The sequence below is a fragment of the Trichogramma pretiosum genome, unplaced genomic scaffold, assembly GCF_000599845.2.
Source record: "Trichogramma pretiosum strain Unisexual culture from Peru unplaced genomic scaffold, Tpre_2.0 scaffold60, whole genome shotgun sequence".
In the NCBI taxonomy this organism is placed as follows: Eukaryota; Metazoa; Arthropoda; class Insecta; order Hymenoptera; family Trichogrammatidae; genus Trichogramma; species Trichogramma pretiosum.
The window spans coordinates 807,284-828,363 of NW_019640805.1; the positions used below are offsets into that span (position 1 = coordinate 807,284).

The 21,080-nt window shown below is 36.8% G+C and overlaps 4 protein-coding genes across 11 annotated transcripts; 3 read left to right on the forward strand and 1 right to left on the reverse strand.

The window, feature by feature from the left end:
* Window positions 1-269: 269 nt before the first annotated feature.
* On the forward strand, window positions 270-6,373 carry LOC106649788 (selenium-binding protein 1). 2 transcript variants are annotated; one of them, XM_014367404.2, is made up of 9 exons: window positions 270-804; window positions 1,306-1,469; window positions 2,215-2,397; window positions 3,157-3,460; window positions 3,995-4,006; window positions 4,164-4,424; window positions 4,842-5,175; window positions 5,582-5,704; window positions 5,788-6,373. In XM_014367404.2, the coding sequence occupies exons 1-9, from the start codon at window positions 786-788 to the stop codon at window positions 5,843-5,845; spliced, it is 1,458 nt and encodes a 485-aa protein (XP_014222890.1). In that variant the 5' UTR covers window positions 270-785; the 3' UTR covers window positions 5,846-6,373. The 2 variants fall into 2 exon arrangements, with proteins under 2 accessions (XP_014222890.1, XP_014222891.1); XM_014367405.2 differs by lacking the exon at window positions 3,995-4,006 and having other exon boundaries at window positions 271-804.
* A 504-nt stretch (window positions 6,374-6,877) lies between these two features.
* LOC106649776 (adapter molecule Crk) lies at window positions 6,878-10,021 on the forward strand. Of its 3 annotated transcripts, none has more exons than XM_014367380.2 (4): window positions 6,878-7,241; window positions 7,317-7,640; window positions 8,085-8,440; window positions 8,531-10,021. In XM_014367380.2, exons 2-4 carry the CDS (start codon window positions 7,606-7,608, stop codon window positions 8,977-8,979), a joined length of 840 nt encoding a protein of 279 aa, XP_014222866.1. In that variant the 5' UTR covers window positions 6,878-7,241; window positions 7,317-7,605; the 3' UTR covers window positions 8,980-10,021. The 3 variants fall into 3 exon arrangements, with proteins under 3 accessions (XP_014222866.1, XP_014222868.1, XP_014222869.1); XM_014367382.2 differs by having other exon boundaries at window positions 7,345-7,640; XM_014367383.2 differs by having other exon boundaries at window positions 7,425-7,640.
* An 817-nt stretch (window positions 10,022-10,838) lies between these two features.
* On the reverse strand, window positions 10,839-14,330 carry LOC106649866 (5'-AMP-activated protein kinase catalytic subunit alpha-2). Its single transcript, XM_014367558.2, has 8 exons — window positions 13,278-14,330; window positions 13,008-13,149; window positions 12,691-12,929; window positions 12,417-12,623; window positions 12,225-12,330; window positions 11,816-12,144; window positions 11,421-11,744; window positions 10,839-11,357 (listed from the first exon to the last, which is right to left on the reverse strand). Exons 1-8 carry the CDS (start codon window positions 13,381-13,383, stop codon window positions 11,272-11,274), a joined length of 1,539 nt encoding a protein of 512 aa, XP_014223044.1. The 5' UTR covers window positions 13,384-14,330; the 3' UTR covers window positions 10,839-11,271.
* Window positions 14,331-15,208: 878 nt separating this feature from the next.
* Window positions 15,209-20,915, forward strand: LOC106649864 (testis-expressed protein 2). 5 transcript variants are annotated; one of them, XM_014367553.2, is made up of 8 exons: window positions 17,075-17,099; window positions 17,175-17,258; window positions 17,326-18,508; window positions 19,156-19,419; window positions 19,544-19,697; window positions 19,779-20,290; window positions 20,368-20,440; window positions 20,517-20,915. In XM_014367553.2, exons 3-8 carry the CDS (start codon window positions 17,340-17,342, stop codon window positions 20,835-20,837), a joined length of 2,493 nt encoding a protein of 830 aa, XP_014223039.1. In that variant the 5' UTR covers window positions 17,075-17,099; window positions 17,175-17,258; window positions 17,326-17,339; the 3' UTR covers window positions 20,838-20,915. The 5 variants fall into 5 exon arrangements, with proteins under 5 accessions (XP_014223042.1, XP_014223037.1, XP_014223039.1 ...); XM_014367554.2 differs by having other exon boundaries at window positions 17,084-17,104; XM_014367556.1 differs by lacking the exons at window positions 17,075-17,099; window positions 17,175-17,258 and adding an exon at window positions 15,209-15,287.
* The last annotated feature ends 165 nt before the right edge of the window (window positions 20,916-21,080 follow it).

Here is a 21,080-nt window from a genome sequence, read left to right on the forward strand (position 1 = left end):
TTATAGAACTCGTTAATAACTTTGGATACTATTTTTTAGAATAATCTATGTAATTTTATATGCAGACAAAAAACTGTTTTTTATCATCGTAATCTGGTGCAATAAATAACGAACCAATACTGTTTCGTTCACTTTCAGTTATAATTGTATAATCATTTGAGTTTACAGTTCTTAGTCGAAGATTAAATTTTTATTTAATGTTATACTGTACTTTTAAAGTGGTGAAACTATCTGAAACTTAATTAATACGCAGTATACAATGTTTATGTTTTATAAAAATTTAAATCATTTATCGTAGATAAAACAATAATTTTAGTTATTAAGAACTCACGTAAAATAATACCTTTGAAATATTTTTTATTTTGGATCAATTTATTTATAAATAACCGTGAAAATTGCAAAAAAACATTGAATGTATGCAAATGAATTCAGAGTTTTTAAATATAATATATCCTTCAAATGCAGTGCTATAGTGTACAGATAAAAAACTAGGCCATTATGATAAAATCCACACTTCCCTCTATTTTGCGAGAAGAAAAAAAAAATTGAAATGCAACTAATGAATCATTGAATAAAAAGAGTCTTAGCTCAAAGGTGATACGGTTAAAGTAAGCACATTATTATCGGCAATAGTCGCGATTGTGTATATGAGGCGTAAGTCGCAATAGTATCACACACAGGAGACACGCACGCTCGAGCGTTATTATACTTGCTTCAGTCGGCTCCTAGCATCATATCGAGACTCGTGTTTGCCTCATCGTAGAAAAGACTCGCGGATAGATATAATGGCCGAGACCTGCACGAGTAAGTACGCACATACACGCACATCGTTTCTTTTTATTTGTTTGACGCGCACGACTCGCCAGTTACCATAGACCTGTCCGCAAGTCTTGGATTAGCTGCGTTCTGCAGCGTTAGTACCTACGGTCGTTTTTTTTTCAAATCACACATTAACTTGAGCAAACAGGTAAGGCTGAATTGTACTGTTGAGTTCATTACGGTAGTAATAACAATTTTAGTCTCAAATAAGCCTGTAGTTGGCTGATAAACTGTTTTTTCGAACACCATCTTATCATATTTTTTTTCTTTTGTTTCACTACACTCTTCATTCATTGTTTTTTCGCTTTCTAATAAGCGATTATTAACATGCTCACTCATCCACTCGCAATAATTACGATTACGAATGATAACAGCACCGACGCGTTTAACAAGTATTTTATCACTCGTATCGGCTACAATCGACAAGCCGAAAAATCAAAGCAACTTTTGCCAGGAGAGAATCTCAAAGCTTTTTTCGATGCACAGAGCAACATGGGAGCTGCGGTCCAGGATACGCGAGCCCGAGAGAGGCCATGCTGCACGGACCTCGGGAGAAAATACTCTACGTCAACTGCGTGCACACGGACGTCGATAAGCCGGACGCCTTGGTGACGGTAGACGTCGATCCTAGCAGTCCGACTTACTGCCAGGTACGTTAAATCGAATTATATTTTCGATAGATTTACGCGTATTCGCGTCTAGGAACTTTCTAATTTTGTTTCTCTGCACTCAAGTTCCGCGTTAAACCGGTGCGTTTCTACTCTTCTACCGTAAACCTTCGCGAAATCTTCATTTCTTCACGCTTCGAAAGATAAACATAATAAAAAATACTCTATGGATTTTTCTACTTCCGCACATTTCATTTTCAAATGACATTATATTCATTTTTCTATATGCCAATATCATTACGCATTATTAATGGCTGCTTCAACAGAAAAAGAGTGAGCGTCACCTTATTATTCACGAGATCTCGAGCAATAAATTCCACGCGGCAATGTCGATTTATAAATGAATCTGAGAAACATTTACACCGACTTCATTGCTGCACGCGCATTAATATGCATCGAAAGGTTGATGTTTGCAGCAGATACTTTGTATCATTATTTGTGTGCACTTATATTTTAATTGATTATTACTAAATACTGGCCACGTGTACAAGATTAACAAAAAAGGCCTACAGTGTATCGTTGACGTATAATTAAAGTGACAGCTGCCTCGGCGCATTCACTCTCACTTTCAAAACTTTAGCTCCAATATTATGTTTAATACATTTTGTAAGATCGCTAAATCATAAATAAAGATTTTTATTATTTTTTAAAAATAAAGATTGCTTTTAATTCGTTAAGTCATTCCTCGAATAAATTAAAAGTTCAAAGTTATTCATTTATCTGTCAGATAATCCACAAACTGAGTATGCGAGAAGTGGGTGACGAGTTACACCACAGTGGATGGAATATATGCAGTAGCTGTCACGGACAAGCAAATGAAAAACGCGACACCTTGGTTCTGCCGTGCCTCATGTCCGATCGAATTTACTTTGTCGATTTAACCAACGAAAGAGAGCCGACGATCAAAAAGGTAATCATGCAATGCATGTATTTATTAATTTGTAATGTTTTTTTTTTTTTCATTCTACGAACGTTTGTGCTACGAATCGTTTCAATACTTTATTTTAAAACTAAAAAAGCATACTATCCTAAAGAATTAGACTAATTTTATAGGAGACGGTAATTTTCATGATTCTTAAATAGAATCGTCGTTAATGACAAATATGTATGCTCAATATACTCGGCAAATCATCATTAGACTAGATGTTATTATTCAATTATGGTTTATAATTGAAAACAGACAAAAAGTCGTGACTCTAGCTATAGTTGGAAAAATAATAATTTCAGTTGACGATCGAGGAGCTCGGTGTAATATTTGCTATATAGGCTTGCCATGCAACACTGCGTAACATCGTTTAAAACTTGGCGACGGCTACGACGACGACGACGACGAATTCGTCGCTGCAGCAATACTCGAGTCGTTAAAATCTCATTCGGATGTGAAAGTCCGAGCGAGCAAATAATTCCAATGCGCAGCTTGTTTACTTGTATACACCCATGGGCGCGCGTATATTATAATATTTGAGTAATAAAAAGACGCATGTGTGTATTTGCGGGCATGAGGCTTGTTTGTACGTTGCATTGAGAGAGTTAAGGCAACAGGAATCACAATCTGTTGCGTGAACTGGCCAAACGGCTTGGTGAGTCAGGTCGCGCCGCTACAGCATACGTATCGCTTGTTTATTATTGCATCTCATGGAGATTGGCGCAATTTTTGCCCACCCCGCAGACTCTCGAGCCGGAGGAAATGCACAGGCACGGAGTGGCCACGCCGCACGCGGTCCACTGCTCGCCCACGGGCGAGATCATGATTTCGGTGCTGGGCAATCCGCGGGGCGACGCGCTCGGCGATTTTCTCCGCATCGACAGCAAGAGCCTCGAGATCCTGGGCACCTGGACCCGAGGCGAGGAGCGAGCCAAGTTCGGCTACGACTTCTGGTACCAGCCGTACCACGACGCCCTCATCGCCACCGAGTGGGGCGTGCCGAACGTCTTCAAGCGTGGCTTCGCCTCGGAGGACATCGAGGGCTTAGGTAACTGTCGACGATCGACTCGCTCGTTCTTTTTAGTTCTAGCCAGCCAAAGGTAGGATCGTTACGAGGCTCCAATGGCTCTTTCAAAGATCTCTACGCGCTCGAAAGATGAGCCGTACCTCGAGGGTACCTAACGTTCGTTTACCTGCGCACACGTGCACTTGTGAAGATTTAATACTCCATGAACTAAGATGCACCGGATAGAGACACACGAGACTCGCGCACGTGTCAAATTATACAAAATGTGAAATTTCATCTACGCGTTTAGTCACGCATTAATTTTAAATTTAAATGCAGTACTCGGAGGCCTCACTTTAAATTCCTCCGGTAATACAATCTTTCGAAAAAAAAAGAAAGAAAAACGGACTGTACCGAGTACTCGCTCGCGTTTGTCGGTATTTGCAAAATATAAAGTTACTCGAACTGCCCGTAATTGAGTTATTACTTTAAATTCAACACACATACAATACATTTCCACTGAATTGACTCTTTCTTATCATAATCAGGAACTAAAGGTTCGTTCGTATTTTTCAGGGCATTACGATGGTTCGTAAGATTTTTCTTTCAGTTCGTGTATTTTTAATTCGACGCTTGAGAACTCGCTTTTAAATTCTAAAAACGCAATTTTATCTTTGGAAATTAATTAAAGCTCAATAATAAATTGCAAAAAATATAATATTAAATTACTACGAATACGTGATAGAAATCTACGGCAGGAGTCTGAACTTTTACTCGTGGAAGGATCGCAAACTGCAGCAAGTTATTAATTTGGGCGAAGAGGGTATCGCACCCCTGGAGGTGAGGTTTCTCCACGATCCAAAAAGTTGCGAGGGCTACGTCGGCTGCGCCGTCAAATCGGTCATCTATCGATTCTACAAAAATGACCAAGGCCGATGGACCGCCGACGACGTAATCAAAGTTCCAGCCAAAAAAGTCGATGGTTTCTTATTTCCAGAAATCAATGGTGAGCCAAATAATCGACTATTAATTTACCATCGTAATCCGTAATCGAACGTGAAGATGTTCTCCTGTGAAGTGTCAATTTTAGCCTCGTGACTTATTAAGTATAGCTGTTGCATAAAAAAATTTTTAATTTCTATTAATATGTGACTGAGACGTTTTTCTCGTCAAGTGCAATAACTGTAAGTCGCTCTAAAGCCATATGAAATCACTGAGGCCTTCGAATGTGTGAAAATTCCTTAGTTGCGTCTGCTTATAGAACACGCGTACGAGATATGTATAATTGCATCAAGATGTCCTTTGTAAATAATAAATATGTAGCGCGACGCGCTCATACTCGCACAAAGACAGTCACGCGTAATGATGTCGGCTTTTATACAGCAGTTAATGCTTTAATTTTTCTTTTTTGTTCCAACCACAGGCATGATCACGGACATTCTCATAAGCCTGGACGACAAGTACCTGTACTTCTCGAACTGGCTTCACGGGGACGTGCGCCAATACGACATCAGCGATCGCGCCCGACCCCGTCTGACCGGGCAGATATTTTTGGGAGGCAGCATACTTTCGGACTCGAAAGTCCGGGTACTCGAGGATCGGGAGCTGTCCAAGCAGCCCGAGCCGCGCTACATCAAAGGCCGCCGGCTCGATGGCTCGCCGCAGATGCTGCAGCTCAGCCTGGACGGCAAGAGACTCTACGTCAGTACCTCCATTTTCAAACCCTGGGACAGGCAATTCTACCCTGAACACGTCAAGTAAGGAACTTGCAGTAGCCATCTTCTTCTCTAGCTTTACTTAACATTACATAACAGATCTAGCTATTATCCTTATCCTTTATCTTTTCATAACATTCAAAATAAAAACATGAGGATCATTAAAAGAATTGAAGATCGAAGATTCTAAATGTGTTTCTAATTTCAAGAAACCAAACTGTTCTGTCAAAAAGTTAAATCATAATACACAAATAATAATGCAGAGTATCATTTCGGTCTAATAATTGAAAATTGTTATCTTTTTGATTTTTTTGTACCTCGTACAAAAGAAGAATTTTCCTACGAGAATCGTAACCGAGCGGAGAAAATTAAAATTTCCAACATGCCATTTTAACATTTTTTAAATAAAATTATTTTAAGGTTTTATAAAAATTGAAAATTTTTATAGGAATGGCTCAGTAATGATGAAACTTGATATAGACACAGAAAATGGTGGTATGAAGCTTGATGAAAACTTCTTAGTCGATTTTGGAAGTGACAAAAATGATATTATGCTGGCTCATGAAATGAGGTAAGCAGTTTTAATTGATGCATACAAATGTATACAATTATCCGTAGTTAATTTTTCTAAAAAATTTTTGTTACATTGCATAGATACCCCGGCGGAGATTGTACTTCTGATATTTGGCTAGCTAATGAAGATAAAGAATGAATGTTACCGTAAAAATTTTTATAAACATTTTATATTTTTCATTATATCAAATAAAAAAAGCAAAAATCAAAATTGGCATAATATATATTGTATTATTATACACATAGACGAAGAACGCCTGCTGGACTGGGGCCCTTTTAGCCCAAAAATTATTTAGTGGTTCAGCCCCTGCGTAATGATAATCGAAATACAATTCGATCCAGTCTAGGCAAAGACGGTTTTGCCAAGAATCACAAAAAGCAATTGCTCGAGAACTCAAGCGGTTGAAAATGATGGCGCAACAAGTACAAAAATCAAATATTATTTTTTGAAAGTTCTGTTGAAAAAAAAAATATTATCCGAAGTTGATGATATATTGGTGCTCTCTTTGCGAATGTATTGGCAGCACTTTTCCAATTTTCGCGTAATAATTTGTTTTTAAAAAGAAATGCATAATGCAGACGTAATTTAAATTGCCGAATAATCTACATACGTAAATATCGAGTCCTAAATTCTGTCGGATTAATTAAAAGGGCGCCCACGATACGATCTCGCGGTGTATTATATAAAAGTAATATTTACCTCTTGTCTTTGTGTATATGATTTACTGCCATTTAACGTCGAAAGACATCAATGTAACAGTCGATAGCTATGAGCATTTCTCAAGCTAATTTACATTTTATATTCAAGTATTAAAATAAATACAATATATCAAAGTACCGAATGAATTAAATTTAGTGGTCCTCTATAACCAATGGATACATAACAATTGTGGCGACGTTTAAATACCGCATAAACAAAATCGAATTTATGAGTTTCCAATATGAATTTTATGACAGTATTAATTGTGTTGATTTGCAAACAGAATCGGCATTTAATTCAGGCCAATAAAATAACGTACTGAGCAAATTAAATGCGCTATCGATTTGATCCATGCACTTAAATCACTCGATTATTGATGCGCGCGAAATGACCTGCAGTTGGTAAATATACATTCGATTATACGAATTCGCAGCTACCGCAGCTATTCCAGATCGTAAATGGCAGCGTTCCAAAAGTCAACACGAGATAAATTTCTCTCTCTCTTTCTTTCGTTCGCTAATTCAGTACCTGTGGCATGTATAACCACTCGATCATCATTTAAGGAGCCTCGCAAATTGCGACTTTTCAGATTCGCTCAAACTTCCGCAATCGAGGAAAGGAAAATAGCGGCTCAGCTGTGACGTTTCGGAACGTTCGAGTTTTGAATAAGTGTAAACATATTCCAGTCGCGTGCTTGTGCATTGTGCAGGCGCATACTTGGCCGTGTTCGTGTGTGTATGTGTATTTTCACCAAGTCACCGCTCGGAGGCACAAAAAGTTCGCGTCGAGTGGAGAGGACAAGAGGAGGATGTGCAACAAGCCGAAAAATTGACTGGTGAGGACGATCGCGCTTGTTTCGACACTTGTTTCCCACGACAATACTTTATTTGTGCCGTGCGTGCGTGTATAGGAGAATAATTCTGATCGCAACGTTATAGCTGGCTGCAGTATGCAGCCGCCTCGCAAAACTAATTCTTGTTTGCGCCGCCTACTTGAATCTCCGTGCTGGACTCAGCAGCAGATACTCTCCGCGGAATAACAAATTTTGTTCGCACTACACGCCAAGCCGTTGATCGAATTAGCGACAAAACCAGCGACAACGACGACGCCTGACAAGCGCCTACAAAGGACTACAACGATACGCCAAATTTCGCCTTAACCCGGCTGTTTTTGTGACCTTATAACCAAATATTTACACCATGGCCGGGACCTTCGATCAGCACGACAAGTCTAGGTGAGTCTTTGGCTGCCCACGGTCGTCTGTAATAGCGTGTAATGCCTCCACGCCGTGCCTCGACTACTTTTCCCTCTAAATTCCTTGTTTTGCGACTATTCTTTTCTCACCGTCGTACTACCTACTCCCTCCCGACTCTATAAGGCTAACTTTCTTTTAAAACCCATTAAATCCTTCATTCATTAGCATAATTTATAATTCGAGACGCATGTGTACGTAAGTTCGAATATATTCAATAGTACGAACGATCGTACAATTATGAATTCAGTTGGGGGTCTAAGAGAGTACTTTGTATGCACAAATTGTCTACTGTTCATGATTGGGGATGTCAAGAATATAATGCTTTTTCTTGATAAGATAACTCCCATCTACAGTTTGTGCTTTAATTTGTGTACTTCTCTAATATTTTTCAATGAAATTTAAGTTAATATTTTTATATTTTAGCTGGTACTTTGGTGCCATGTCCAGACAAGATGCCTCAGATTTACTAATGAGTGAAAAAGAAGGAGGTGTTTTTCTTGTAAGAGATAGCATCTCCATACATGGTGACTTTGTCCTTTGTGTTCGAGAAGACAGTAAAGTTAGTCACTACATAATAAATAAAATTCAGCAAGGAGAACAGACAATATACAGAATTGGAGATCAAGATTTTTCTGACATTCCTTCACTTTTAGCATTCTATAAATTACACTACTTGGATACAACTCCATTGATAAGACCTGCACCGAGAAAAATTCAGAGGGTTATAGCAAGGTATGATTTTGAAGGAAATGATCCGGATGACTTACCATTTAAGAAAGGTATTTGAATAATTCATGTTTATTCATTCTGAAAAACTTGTTTTTATTATTTATTTCCTAATTCTTTAAATAATTTTTGTTATTAATTAGGAGAAATATTGACAATTATATCAAAAGATGAAGAACAATGGTGGACTGCCAGAAATAGTCTTGGACAGACTGGTTCAGTACCTGTTCCTTATGTACAAAAATACAATGAAGATCACCACACGATTGAATCTCTTCCAGCCAGGCCAGAAAGCGGTGGAAGTTCAGGATCTGGAACTCAAATATCTCAAACAGATTCTATCCAAACTACGACTCGGCGTGCAAATATTCAACGGACACTACCTGCTTTTGCTAAGGTAAAGCAAGCACGAGTGCCCAATGCTTATGATAAAACAGCACTTAAATTAGAAGTTGGAGATATTATAAAAGTAACAAAAACAAACATTAATGGACAGTGGGAGGGTGAATTACATGGTAAAGTTGGACATTTTCCTTTTACGCATGTAGAATTTGTTGATGATGAAACAAATGATGACAGTCAAGAAGTTTAACAAACTGTTTTCTTAAAAGTGAAGTGAACAATTGAGCAGCTACTGTAGGCAGCTACATGTACCAATATGAGAGCAATTTAATTTGTATCAAGTATTGGTTTCACGCCATTATTAATGGTTTTCTATGTAGTGCAATATTGTCAAACTTCAAATAATATGTCAGCCGAAAAATCTTTTTAATTAATTTACAAGTGATCACAAAATTACAACAGAATTTTTTAGACATAATTTGTCATTGAACAAATGGAATGTTTTGCAAATGTAAATTTGTGTTGAGTTTCATGTAAATAACAATTCAATATTACTTTGATTGCTAATTGATAAAATTGCAGCTGATATAGGTTAAATCTTTTTCTTTTAAACATTTTACATCTTTATATATAAATATAATTTAAGTTTTATAATTATATCTAATCATGTTTAATTATGCAATACGTTCAGTACAGAAAAATGAACCTTTTTAAAAATTACATTTTCCAATCAATTTATAATCATATTACTGAAAATGAAATTTTTAAATAAATTAAGTAGACATTTACTTCAAACTGGGCTGAAATTGGAATAAATTAAAGTAATAAATCATTTTTGCACATTATTTAGAATAGAATTAACAACAAATTGCTGCACAATTTTTTAGTTCTTTTCAACACTTGACAAATAATGTACACAAAGTCTTCCTGATTGATGTTACTGCAATCTCAAAACTTACCAAATATTGCTGTGTAATATCAATCTCTAGTCAGTGATGGTTAAAAAAGGTTCTGACTTTCTTTTTAAGACTTGACTGTAAATAAAGTTGAACATAAGAATCTTTTTAACGCACATAATATATAAAATTGGTAAATACAGAAGCTGCTGACTGCAAATAACTCTGATAATCAAAACTGTATGATATTTTGAAAATATAAATTTCATCATAACTTCACACTATGACGATTTTAGACGTCAAACGGCTTACATTGAAATATTGTGATAAAATTTTTTCAAATTTATAGACTCATTCCAAAGAATGCAAAACATTTAAAAAAAGGAAAAAATACTATAGAAAATAAAGATTCCTTATAAATAAAAACATCGAATATTTTGTAAAATTTTTCTTAAACCTGTTATTTTCATAAATTTAAGATTCATGATTTTTTTTACAAATTAAAAGCTCTCAGTATTAGAAGATCGTAAAATATATCAACATTGTACTTTTGATTAAACTCAAGTTTTTGATTGCTCTTCAATCATTACTGATTTAATAAAATTTAATCAAATAAATGATTGATTTACGTACATGAAAGTCAAGATCTTCCTTTACTTGAACAATATTTTTGACATTTTCGCTGTGGCCATTAATTATAAATTTAACCATAATTTTTGTTGTGTCTGTATAATGTGTCAGTGTCGATGTAAGTCATTCCTAATTACTGAAGAATAATTTTATTTCATGAATAACAAAATATCAACATCAGAATTTCTACGATAACTGCGATAAAAAATGCCCAAATGTACTGCTTATATAATATTAATAATCATCAAATTGTATTGCCAGCATTGTCTTTCGCATCAACTACGTCTGACTAGCTCGTAAAAAATAATTGTTGTATCATTCATGTCCGGAAAATTTGATTGTAAAAAATGAAAAAAAAAACTTTGGTCATTATAATTGACTATATATAATGTATATTTTTATAAAACTGCGCATATTCCAAATCCATTATAACTATCTGTTACAAATTATAAATAATTCTGCAGCTCAAAAGTACTTGTAATTTTGATAAATCGTGGTTTTGTACCAATATAAATTTTATAAAAATTGAATGGAAATTTGGAGTTCTGATTCATTGCAAAATAATAAATAAGCTCTGAAAAAATAAACACGTTATTCTTCACTTTTCATTTTTAATTGCGTTCAATAGATTTTTTATTTAAAATAATACTTGATTTACATGTCTCAATGTTTGTATTACATTTTAAAGCCACATTTGAATTTTTTCTACAGCTCATCTTTGAATGATTCATTCAGAAGTCACCTTACAATTCACGTTAAATATTTATATTTGAAAAATGGTTCTCTCAACATTTTAGTAGCCACGAACTACGATCAGAATTCGCAAAATATACAATCATACATTTATCTTGGAAAGTTCAAAAACTCTAAGGCTATCGCAGGTATTCGAAATATTTACAATTTTTCAAAATATTTATAAAAAAAAAATCAGCTGGTGTCTAAATCACTACCACCTTCGTTCAATATTAAATTGTCATTAACGATGGTACATAGAATGTACACAATCAATAAATTTTTCATTTCGCTAATTGCGATATTAAATCAGCACACATTTCAAAAAACTCCATTGTATGATGTCCCTTTGGTCCAGGTGGAGGAGGTTCTGTAAATATATTTTATTATCATTATGTGTCATAATTTATGCTTTAGAGTGTTGAATATTTACCAGTTGGTGGATCTTCATTATCACTGTATGATAAAGATTTAAAATCTAACAAAAAACTCTTATAATCTACTTGATAAAGTTGTAACGACATTTTGCAATATCTTCCTGTTACTTTATTCTTACGTCTCACTCTTACACTGTATTGATTCATAATTCTCCATTCAAAATTAAGAATTTTCATGGCATGATAAACTTCATTCATGATATCATGAGGCCTTGATTGTGATCGTATACCTAAATGCCACTTTGCTCTTTTTACAGGTGTACCTTTACTACTTGTTCCAGAAGTACCACTACCCACAGATCCCTGACGTTCTCTAAGTGCTAAAATAATAATCTCATTATTATTAGTTCCTTTACAATTAAAAAAAACATTTATAAAAAATTATTCTAACGTGCTATTCTTTCTGGGTGAGGCTTTATAGGACTTGAACTTGCTTCACCAAGTGCTACTGGTGGTGGACTTGAAGCTACAAAAAAGTCTTTCATTTCTGCTTTTGCTGCTTCATCTGCAATTCGTTTATTATCTATTATTAAATGGTATGCTATGGCCAGCTGATCGTGAGGATCTCCATTGAGTAATGCTGAATGAACTTCGGTGTCTTGAACATTGAATTTCTCACAAACCTCTGTCACAGCATCAATATCAATGACAGATGAATCTTGCTCGACAGGTGACGGAAATAAGTAGCTTGGAAGTTCTTTTTGGAACCAATCATGTTTTCTATATAAATAAAAGTATATAAAAATTTGAGTGAATGTAAAATTAAAAAAATATAACATCTAATATAATAAAGATTTTACTTGATATCTTCTATTGAAGCTCGCTTAATTGGATCAACTTGTAACATGTGACATAACAAATTAACAACAGACTTATTCAAGTGTTCAGGAATTGGGAATACTCCATCTAGAAGAATAGTGTGAATCATGATAATATTGGAAGCAACTCGAATGATAAAAAATACCTTTTTATAGAATATGATTGAGACCTACTTTTAATTTTGCGAAAAAGAGTTGGCACATGTTCATCATCAAATGGCAGTGTACCACATAGTAATGCATATAAAATTACTCCACAAGACCAAATATCTACTTCTGGCCCTGCGTATAATTTTCCAGAAATTACTTCTGGAGCCGCATAATTAGGTGATCCACAGGAAGTACGTAAAAACTCTCCATCCATCATCATGTTCGAAAGTCCTAAAAAATATTATAATTTATAAAGAATTTGAGTTTTTATCGTCAGAGTAAGAAAAAATTAAAATACCAAAATCAGCAATTTTCACGTGAAGATTATGGTCTAACAATAAATTTTCTGGTTTCAAGTCTCTGTGAACTATCATATGCCTATGACAATAATCAACACCAGATATAATCTGTTGGAAAAATCTTCTGGCTTCGTGTTCTTTGAGCCTACCATGTCTCACGATGTAATCAAAAAGTTCACCACCAGAGACATATTCCATGATCATGAAAATATCTGTAGGGGTACTAATAACTTGATATCTAAAAATGAAAAAATGACATAATTTTTATTAGATTTCAAAATAGAATAAGAAATATATAAATAAATATTTAACATACAATTTAATTATGTGAGGATGTCGAAAAAGTTTGAGATTTTGAATCTCTCTTCTAATCTTGCCAACGACATCAAGGCTTTTGATTTTTTGTCTATTTAGTATTTTCACAGCAACTTTATGTTTGGTCAAAAGATGTTCTCCAACTAAAAGTAAATAAAAAAATTATATCTTCATTGTACATAATCACAAACAAAAATAAAAGAAATTTTGAAATCATTCAAAATATTCAAAGTAGCAAAAAATGAAGGAGATGGTTGAGGTAGATACTTACTCTTTACTTTTCCAAAAGTCCCAACGCCCAAGGTAGCACCAAGCATGTAATGACCTATTTTAACAATAGGCTGAGCCTGACCACCACTGGCTAATTTGTCCGTCATGTTGGAGTCGCGGTCGGACGGTGAGTCCGTCGCACGACCTTTCTTATGTCGCGGCAGTCTGACGTATTCTTTTTACCTCAATTTTCTAGACAAAACGCTGCGTGTACGTGCAAGAAGAGTCTATAGATATGGAGCAGTAGTATTGTCGACTCAATAGATCCAGGGCATTTCGTCAGCATGCCCACAAGTTGGAAAAGAGGCAGAAAAGCTCGGTGAACCATCAAGCGGACACTTTTTTCGCTGTGCACTCGGTCGAACAAGAGAATGAATTGCAAATCGAGCAACAATAGCAGTAGCCGTCACACAGTGGCAAGAAAGTGTATAAAGCTGGTATTCGCACGCGCCTTCTCAACTCGATGCGTGCTGTGGCAACTTAACTGGCAGTTGTCGGTCGGCTGCCCGACTCGGTCTGTGTCTGTCGGTCAGCGAATTCGACGCTCGGTGTCTTGACGTATATATTTTTCACAACAACACAGCGAGCAGACGTAAAGAGTTTATGTATGTATATTTCAATACAGCCAAGCTGAAAGTTTACGTACGCGGGGGCCCAGTCGCGTCGCGCGCACTCCCTGCGGCTGATCGCGTATCATCGTTTCAGCACGAGCATCGTTACTCGCTCGAGCACTGACTCGGACGCAACGTTGTGGTAGTCGAGCCCGCAACAACGACAACAACGACAGCAACAATAACAACGAGAGCGACGACGTCGAGCCGAGCTCAGTAGTTCGTCGGACGAGGTCGAGGACGAGGCGAACGATGAAGCCTGCTTCATCGCTGTCGTAACTCCACTTTTGCCAGAACGTTGGGGACCACCCGCAGCACTTGCAACTTTTTACACTCTGCTGCAGCCAGCCACTAAATAGTCAGTGGCCGAGTCCTAGGCTCGGTCTCGACCTAATCTATATATAAGTCACGACGATGCGAGCTCTGCAGCTCGCGGCCCGCGTGGGACGTCGCCAGAGACGCGTGCAAGACTCGCGGCCTACTCGAGCCTTCGCGTATACCTCGCGTACATGTGCCCAGAAGTGCGCACTCACATCCACATGCACCCTATAAGAGCAGTCAGCGACTCGGCAGCGAGCAGCAGTAGTCTAGCAGCAGCACACCACGGGACACGAGTTCGGAGTTTCGTCCTATGATACGGAGCTGAATGCTCTGGGAGCTTTCGCGATTGGCGAGCGCTCGGCCCGACATCTGCCGAGCTCGGCCTTTTAACTTGGCACTGCGAATCGCAAATCGCAACTCGCCCGTCGCCGTCCGCGTGCTTACGCGATATCTTTATAGACTCGTGCACGATGATCGCCGCGTCGAGCACGACCGTATCGTGCTAGCGCCGCCGACTGAAATTATACAACTGCGAGCTTCGAGCCGTCCACTATATATACTCGAACGTATAGCTGGTGTATTTGCAAGTCGTGGCCCTCGGCACTCGAGAGACGAAAGAGAGAGACAAGTTCTTGGCAGCACAGCGTCTCTTGGTCTATCGCTCCAATTTGCAAGTGCACGCGTCGCTTTCCTTATTTATCCGCCCGCTTATCTGCCGATCCGGAATTTTTAGCTGATGCTGCAGCGATCTTGTGTCGTCCCACTCGACGCGCGCCTGGAAAGAGCTTTACACGCAAAAGCTATATCGCTGCTGTATACCGCTATTAGCTGCGCCGTTGCGTCCGAGGCTGAGCTCTCGCGCGTCTTATATACGCTTCGATCGACGAGCGATCGAGCCAAAAATTAGAAAAACAGTCACTGCACGAGACGGCGATCGGCGCGTGTATATATACGGAGTCTACTTGACGCCGAGCAACAGCGACGTCGACTGTCTATTCGTCGCAGCTTTACGTCCGCTGCAACCGCGCGCTGCACGTCGCACACGTCTGCACAGCCGCTAATAGCCGCCACACGCACAGGTACGTGAAATCCAGCCCGTCGAGCTTATAAGCTGTCTGCGCTATTGGTATATAGCCGCCGAGCTGGCTCAGTGATGTAACGTGTTTTGATCTGCAATTGGTCGCGTCGTCGCTCGACGTTGTTTTCCTTATCGCGCACTGCGACGCATATGCACCGCGAGCTGCTCGTCTCGAGGTGGCATGTGTCCCACCAGCTGACCGATTGCAATTCAAATCGAGCTCGGCTGCGACTAATGCCATGCGCTCCGCGTAATAACCATTCTTTGATTTTGTTTTGCTTGCTATCCTTCTTATCTAAGCGTTGCATCTACTCGCTTTTTCCCGGCACCGCACCGCTATCGACTGGCACCACGTGCAAGTATTATTGTCACCGCATGCATGAACAATAACTTGCATAATAGCTAACTGGATGGGCTGATCCGCGCAATCAAAACAACGGCTTCGACTCAAAATAGCAATAATTCTAATGCTCGAATTCGCTAAACGATACCGGTAGTTTTGATTCACCCGCAGTTGAAGTAGTCGTCGCTCTTTTCTCTGACGAACAGTCAGTCCGACGAATAAAAGAATGACGCGTTCCAAGATCAGCTCGTGAGCTCGAGCATACAATTATAAATACACGAATCTTGACGCCCACGCAAAATTTGAAAAAGTTTTCAAAAGTGCCGAGTGACTGCGCTGAGCAAGCTGCCAGCCAATGACGTTTGCTCGATCCTTGCTTATATTTGTAAACACAGCTGCTCGAGATGAAAATGAGGAAAGTGCAATTGTGTGGCTCGATCTTGTATATACCTGTGTACACGCGAGTCGCACGCGGTACAGCCGTACCGAGATGCAACACGGCAGATTCCTACATTATCTTTTTAGCGGAACGCGAAATCTGTATCTTCGAGACAAGCTGATCTCGAGCTGTAGGCGCTGCTTTAGCGCGTCCTCTCGCGGCAAATATGCTCTATTTTGACAGGCCAGAAAGTGTGTGGCTCGGTGCGACTGCACTCGACGACGCATGTTACATACACAAACTTCGGTGCAAAATACACATAGAGCATAGCGAGTATAGCGACTGAAATTCGTGCCTGTACGTCAGTTGCCTCATTATTTGTGTCGGTAGCGTCGCGTGGCTCGACGATCGACATCGTGAACATTACGTATAATAATAATACTTGATCCTTTACGGTAAATGCTCACATTTACTCGTATTAACAAACCCATCATGTGCGGGCAGTAGTATAATCTTTTTATTATCAATAATACTTCGGGTTAAAAAAAGATAATTCTCCTACTCGAACGCGGCCAAATACAGATAAGAAAGTATTAAATGCAGCGATGATGTGCGATTACTTGAGTGCGAATCGAGTCAAGTACAAACCTGCTCGTTGAAATCGTTGCTCATTGCGATTTACGAGCTCGTTGCCAGCCTTGTCCAGCTAACTTGGCTCGAAAAGGCCCAACGCCATTAACATGAGCTCTAAAAACAGCCCTGCCAAGATAACTCTTGGCATGATCAAAGGTAAGACTCCAATTTTTTTCCACTGGGAAAATCCCTTCTTCTGCTAGCTTCCGCTTTTTTTACCTTCGTTTCTCTGAATTACATGCTATACTGCATATTCGTGATTCGCTCATAAGCACGCGTTAAGTAACAAAGTAATTACGCTTCAAATGCTAACTAACAATAGTCTCGAGCCATTATTAAAGGTGCAAAAAAACATTAATGACTCATCGCTATATTTTTCTTTGCATGACACTTGAAATTTTGTGTCTGTTCAGTGCTGCACAAGTTTGGAAGCTAGTGCTTGAATATTCAGTTTCACAGTTAAGTTAGTTCTTGAAATTTGCATGTATTAACATTTTAATGTTTTTAGCTTACTATTATACTTTTGGTTGTAGATGTTTTAAATTCATTCATTTATAAGTAAATTCTAAAAAGTATTAGATAACGCTGTCACATCCAAAACTTGAAGTAACTATTAGGTATATCTAAAGTAGTATTATTAATTGAATGTACAAGTAGCTAATTCAATGACATTTTACTTTTTAGGAAAACCAATCACAATGTCGGTGCCAGCTATACGTTATCATGCCAGTGATGATGAATTGGAGGAACTTTATCCGAGTACAGATGAAGAAAAACATTTAACTCCTGAATCAGAAAAATCTTCTCCTAGACCAAGTCCCAGAAAAAGTTGCATAAGTATTGGAGATAATGATGAAGGAAATCTGGATAGACGTTCCATGAGCATAGATGATAATTTATCAGAAGGAACAACATGGAGGGTACTGTCAGATATTAAAGGAAAAATTACAAAAACTTTTGAGGACAAAATTTCTGAAATGAAACATGAAAAGAAAAAGTCTAAAAATGATAGAAGCAGAGACACTTCTAGCCTTAGTGACTATGAAGATTTAAATGATGTAACACCTACTGATGAAAATGGTTCAGAGAAGCCTATAAAAGACTCATCGCCTGTGCTAAAAAAAAGAACTCATTCTTCCAGGTTTGTTGGATTTTCTTATATTAAAACTGGTATTAAAACCAAAAAAGCAGAGGATGACAGTGTTGAAAGTGGTATTGAGGCTGCAGAAGCTGCTTTTGAAACTGAAGATGTTGATGCTATTTTTGAAGACAAAAAAGAAGATAATATTGATGCTCATATAAGATTGCATAAAAATATAAACAATGTTTTACCAGTATTTAGTTTAAATCCAAGTATAGTTCTATCAGAGTATGATAAGAGGTTCATTCAACTGAAAAACAGAATATATTATCAATTTTTTTTATTGATCATTGTACTTATTTGCTTTTATTTCATTCCAATACCTAAATATTTAATGGGTATTTGTGCTGGCATTTTTGGCTCAACTATGGTTCAAAAAATATATAAAAGTTTTTACAAGTTACTAACAATCCCAACAAAAACTGCACTACCTGCTGTAACTGAAATAACTGCTGTTCAAGAACATGTTATTGTTGAAAAGTTTGAAGGATGGTTAAATGAACTGCCATACCGATATGAACCAGAAAACTATCATGTTGCCCGTACAAAACCAGTATTTCTCAAATTAGAAGGTGAAAATCTCCAATTAATAGAAACTAGAACAAGGATACCTAAACGTGCTGTATGGGATGAGGCTAAACACAAACCTAAATTTACTAAAAAGCGAGTGTATAACTTAGCTGATTCAAAAGTCGATTTGCTTCCATCTGGTCTAATCAGGCGCAGGTAAATAAATTGTTATCAATTTATGATATTTATCTTTTTTTTTTACTTCATCATATTTCCATTATTTTATTCGAATGAAATTTTCATTCGAATAAAATGTTTAAATAGTTTAATGAAACATATCTCTAGACTCTAACTAAAGACAGATAAAAATATAATATGGTAGAAAAACATTATAACTTATGAGGTATTTTCACTATTTTTTAAATTATTCATCGGGATCTATTAACCGGGATGATTTGAAAATTCAATTGGTGAAAATATCAGAAATCAACATTACAGTGTTGGATAAAAATACATAAAAATGTTCTATGTATTAAACTCCAATTACGGTAAAATTACGGAACATATATTTCGACTTGCATAACAACAAGTCATTTGAAGACCTACAAAAATTCATCTCGATTTAAGTACTTGATTCCGCAGTGTGAATTTCGCAACATCTCCACGTGATATTATTACGAGCTTTCAATTGAAAGTTTATTATTTTCAATGAACATATTATTCTTTAAAAAATTGAAAAGCCAAACATTTTAAATTATTTTCTACTCATACATGGTAGATCTGACGTAGATTAATTTGAATTGCCAATAATCAATTATCAAGAAGATATTGATTTCAGCTACTGAAAAAATGTAATGTTTCAGACGATGGAGCAAAAAATATCCAATATGCGTCACTTTTGATAAAGATACAGTAAAAGAAAGCACTTTGCAAGACAATTCATCAGATGAAGAACCTCAAGTGCTGGACATTGAAAATGATAAAATTATTATGGAAGAGGATGAAACTGACGAAGATATTTCTAACTCCAAAGATGTATTCGAAGACTGCCAAGACGACGCTTCTGATGAGGGAACGAAAATAAAATTATATTTATTTGCTAGAACTGATCGTCAAAAGGAGGATTGGTAAGAATTTTATTTAAAGCATACTTTCACGCCTATGATTAGAATTTAATTCTTTATTGCCATAAATAGTTTTTAGAATTAAACAAAACAAATATTTAAATGATTTTTTTAATGTAAAAAACAGGTACCGAAGATTAATTTTAGCTTCAAAGCAAGAGAGTAAAAGAAGTTCTATATCTTCTTCAGCCGTTGACTCAAAGCCGTCCACTCCGTCCTTGGCGATTTCTGAAATGTCTTCATTTTTAACATACCAAGCTTATATGGCTCGATACGTAGAGGTAATTATATGTTCAGCATATTCATTTTAAAAAAAATAATATGACCTTTCAAGTTGTACTATAAATGTATTTTATTCCCAGAACTTACCGGCCACGCCTTCTTTCGAAACAAAAAGTTCGAATAGCATTAGTCACGACGGATTATGGATTAATGCGTTATTTGGAAGGATACTTTTTGATATGCATAAATGCCCTGATATGATAAACGCATTACAAGATAAAATACAACGAAAGTTATCTAATATTAAACTTCCGTATTTTATGGAAAGTTTAACGGTATCTGAATTAGTAATTGGGCAAGGAGCTCCTATAATTCATAGTGCAACTAAACCATTAATGAATGAACGTGGACTTTGGTTTGATTTGGAAATAACTTACGAAGGAAGTTTAACTATGACAATAGAAACTAAACTAAATTTGATGAAGTTAAAGAGAACGGGATCCGTAACTCCGACTTCAAATGATGGAAATGAAAAATTACGACCTGCTAGATCCCCTATGTTTGATAGTGACGTAGAAGACAGTCCTGAAACTTCAACTGAAGAGGAAGATAGTATATCCTTGTCTGCAAGCCCATCTTCAAAAGATAATACGTAAATAAGAGTTTTTGACTATTTATTATTCTTGAAATTTCAAAAATTTAATAATTTCTAATTTTCATCTTTTTTAGACCAACACAATCTTCAGGGAAAAAATTTCTCAACATGGTTGATAAACTGGCGTCTAATAAATATTTTCAACACGTTAGTTAATCATTTTAATTTTATTAAAAAATAATCTCCAATGGAGTTATTTAATTCATATATTTTATCATTTCAGGCTACTGAATTATCATATATTAAAAAAGCAATGGAAGGGGTTTCAAAAACTGAAATTAGACTCATGGTGAGCGTATCGAGTATAGAAGGCTGCTTATCGGTAAATATTCCTCCCCCACCAACAGATAGATTATGGTACGGTTTCAAACCCGTTCCAAAAATCAATTTAACAGCTAAACCTGCTGTTGGAGAGAGAGCTTTTAATATTGGTTACGTAACAAAATGGATTGAAACAAAATTACTACGAGAATTCGAAAAAGTAGTTGTCCTTCCGAATATGGATGATCTTGTGATTCCACTTTGTCCAAATTATCCCTATTAATGGAAAAATATAAGATGAATATTCGCTGACTGGCGTCTTAAACTTCCATCGTTTAATTGTGATTCTGCAATAAAAAAATGACTCGAAAAGTCGCCTAATCAAGTTGGATGCTTGAAAAATAACTGTTTTCTCGTGATACGTTCATATTTTATGTGCCAGTTACTCATGACAATACTGACAATCATATTCATCTAAAATTTCGTCGATAAAAATGAAAATTAAATCGTTTCTATAAGTTCTTTA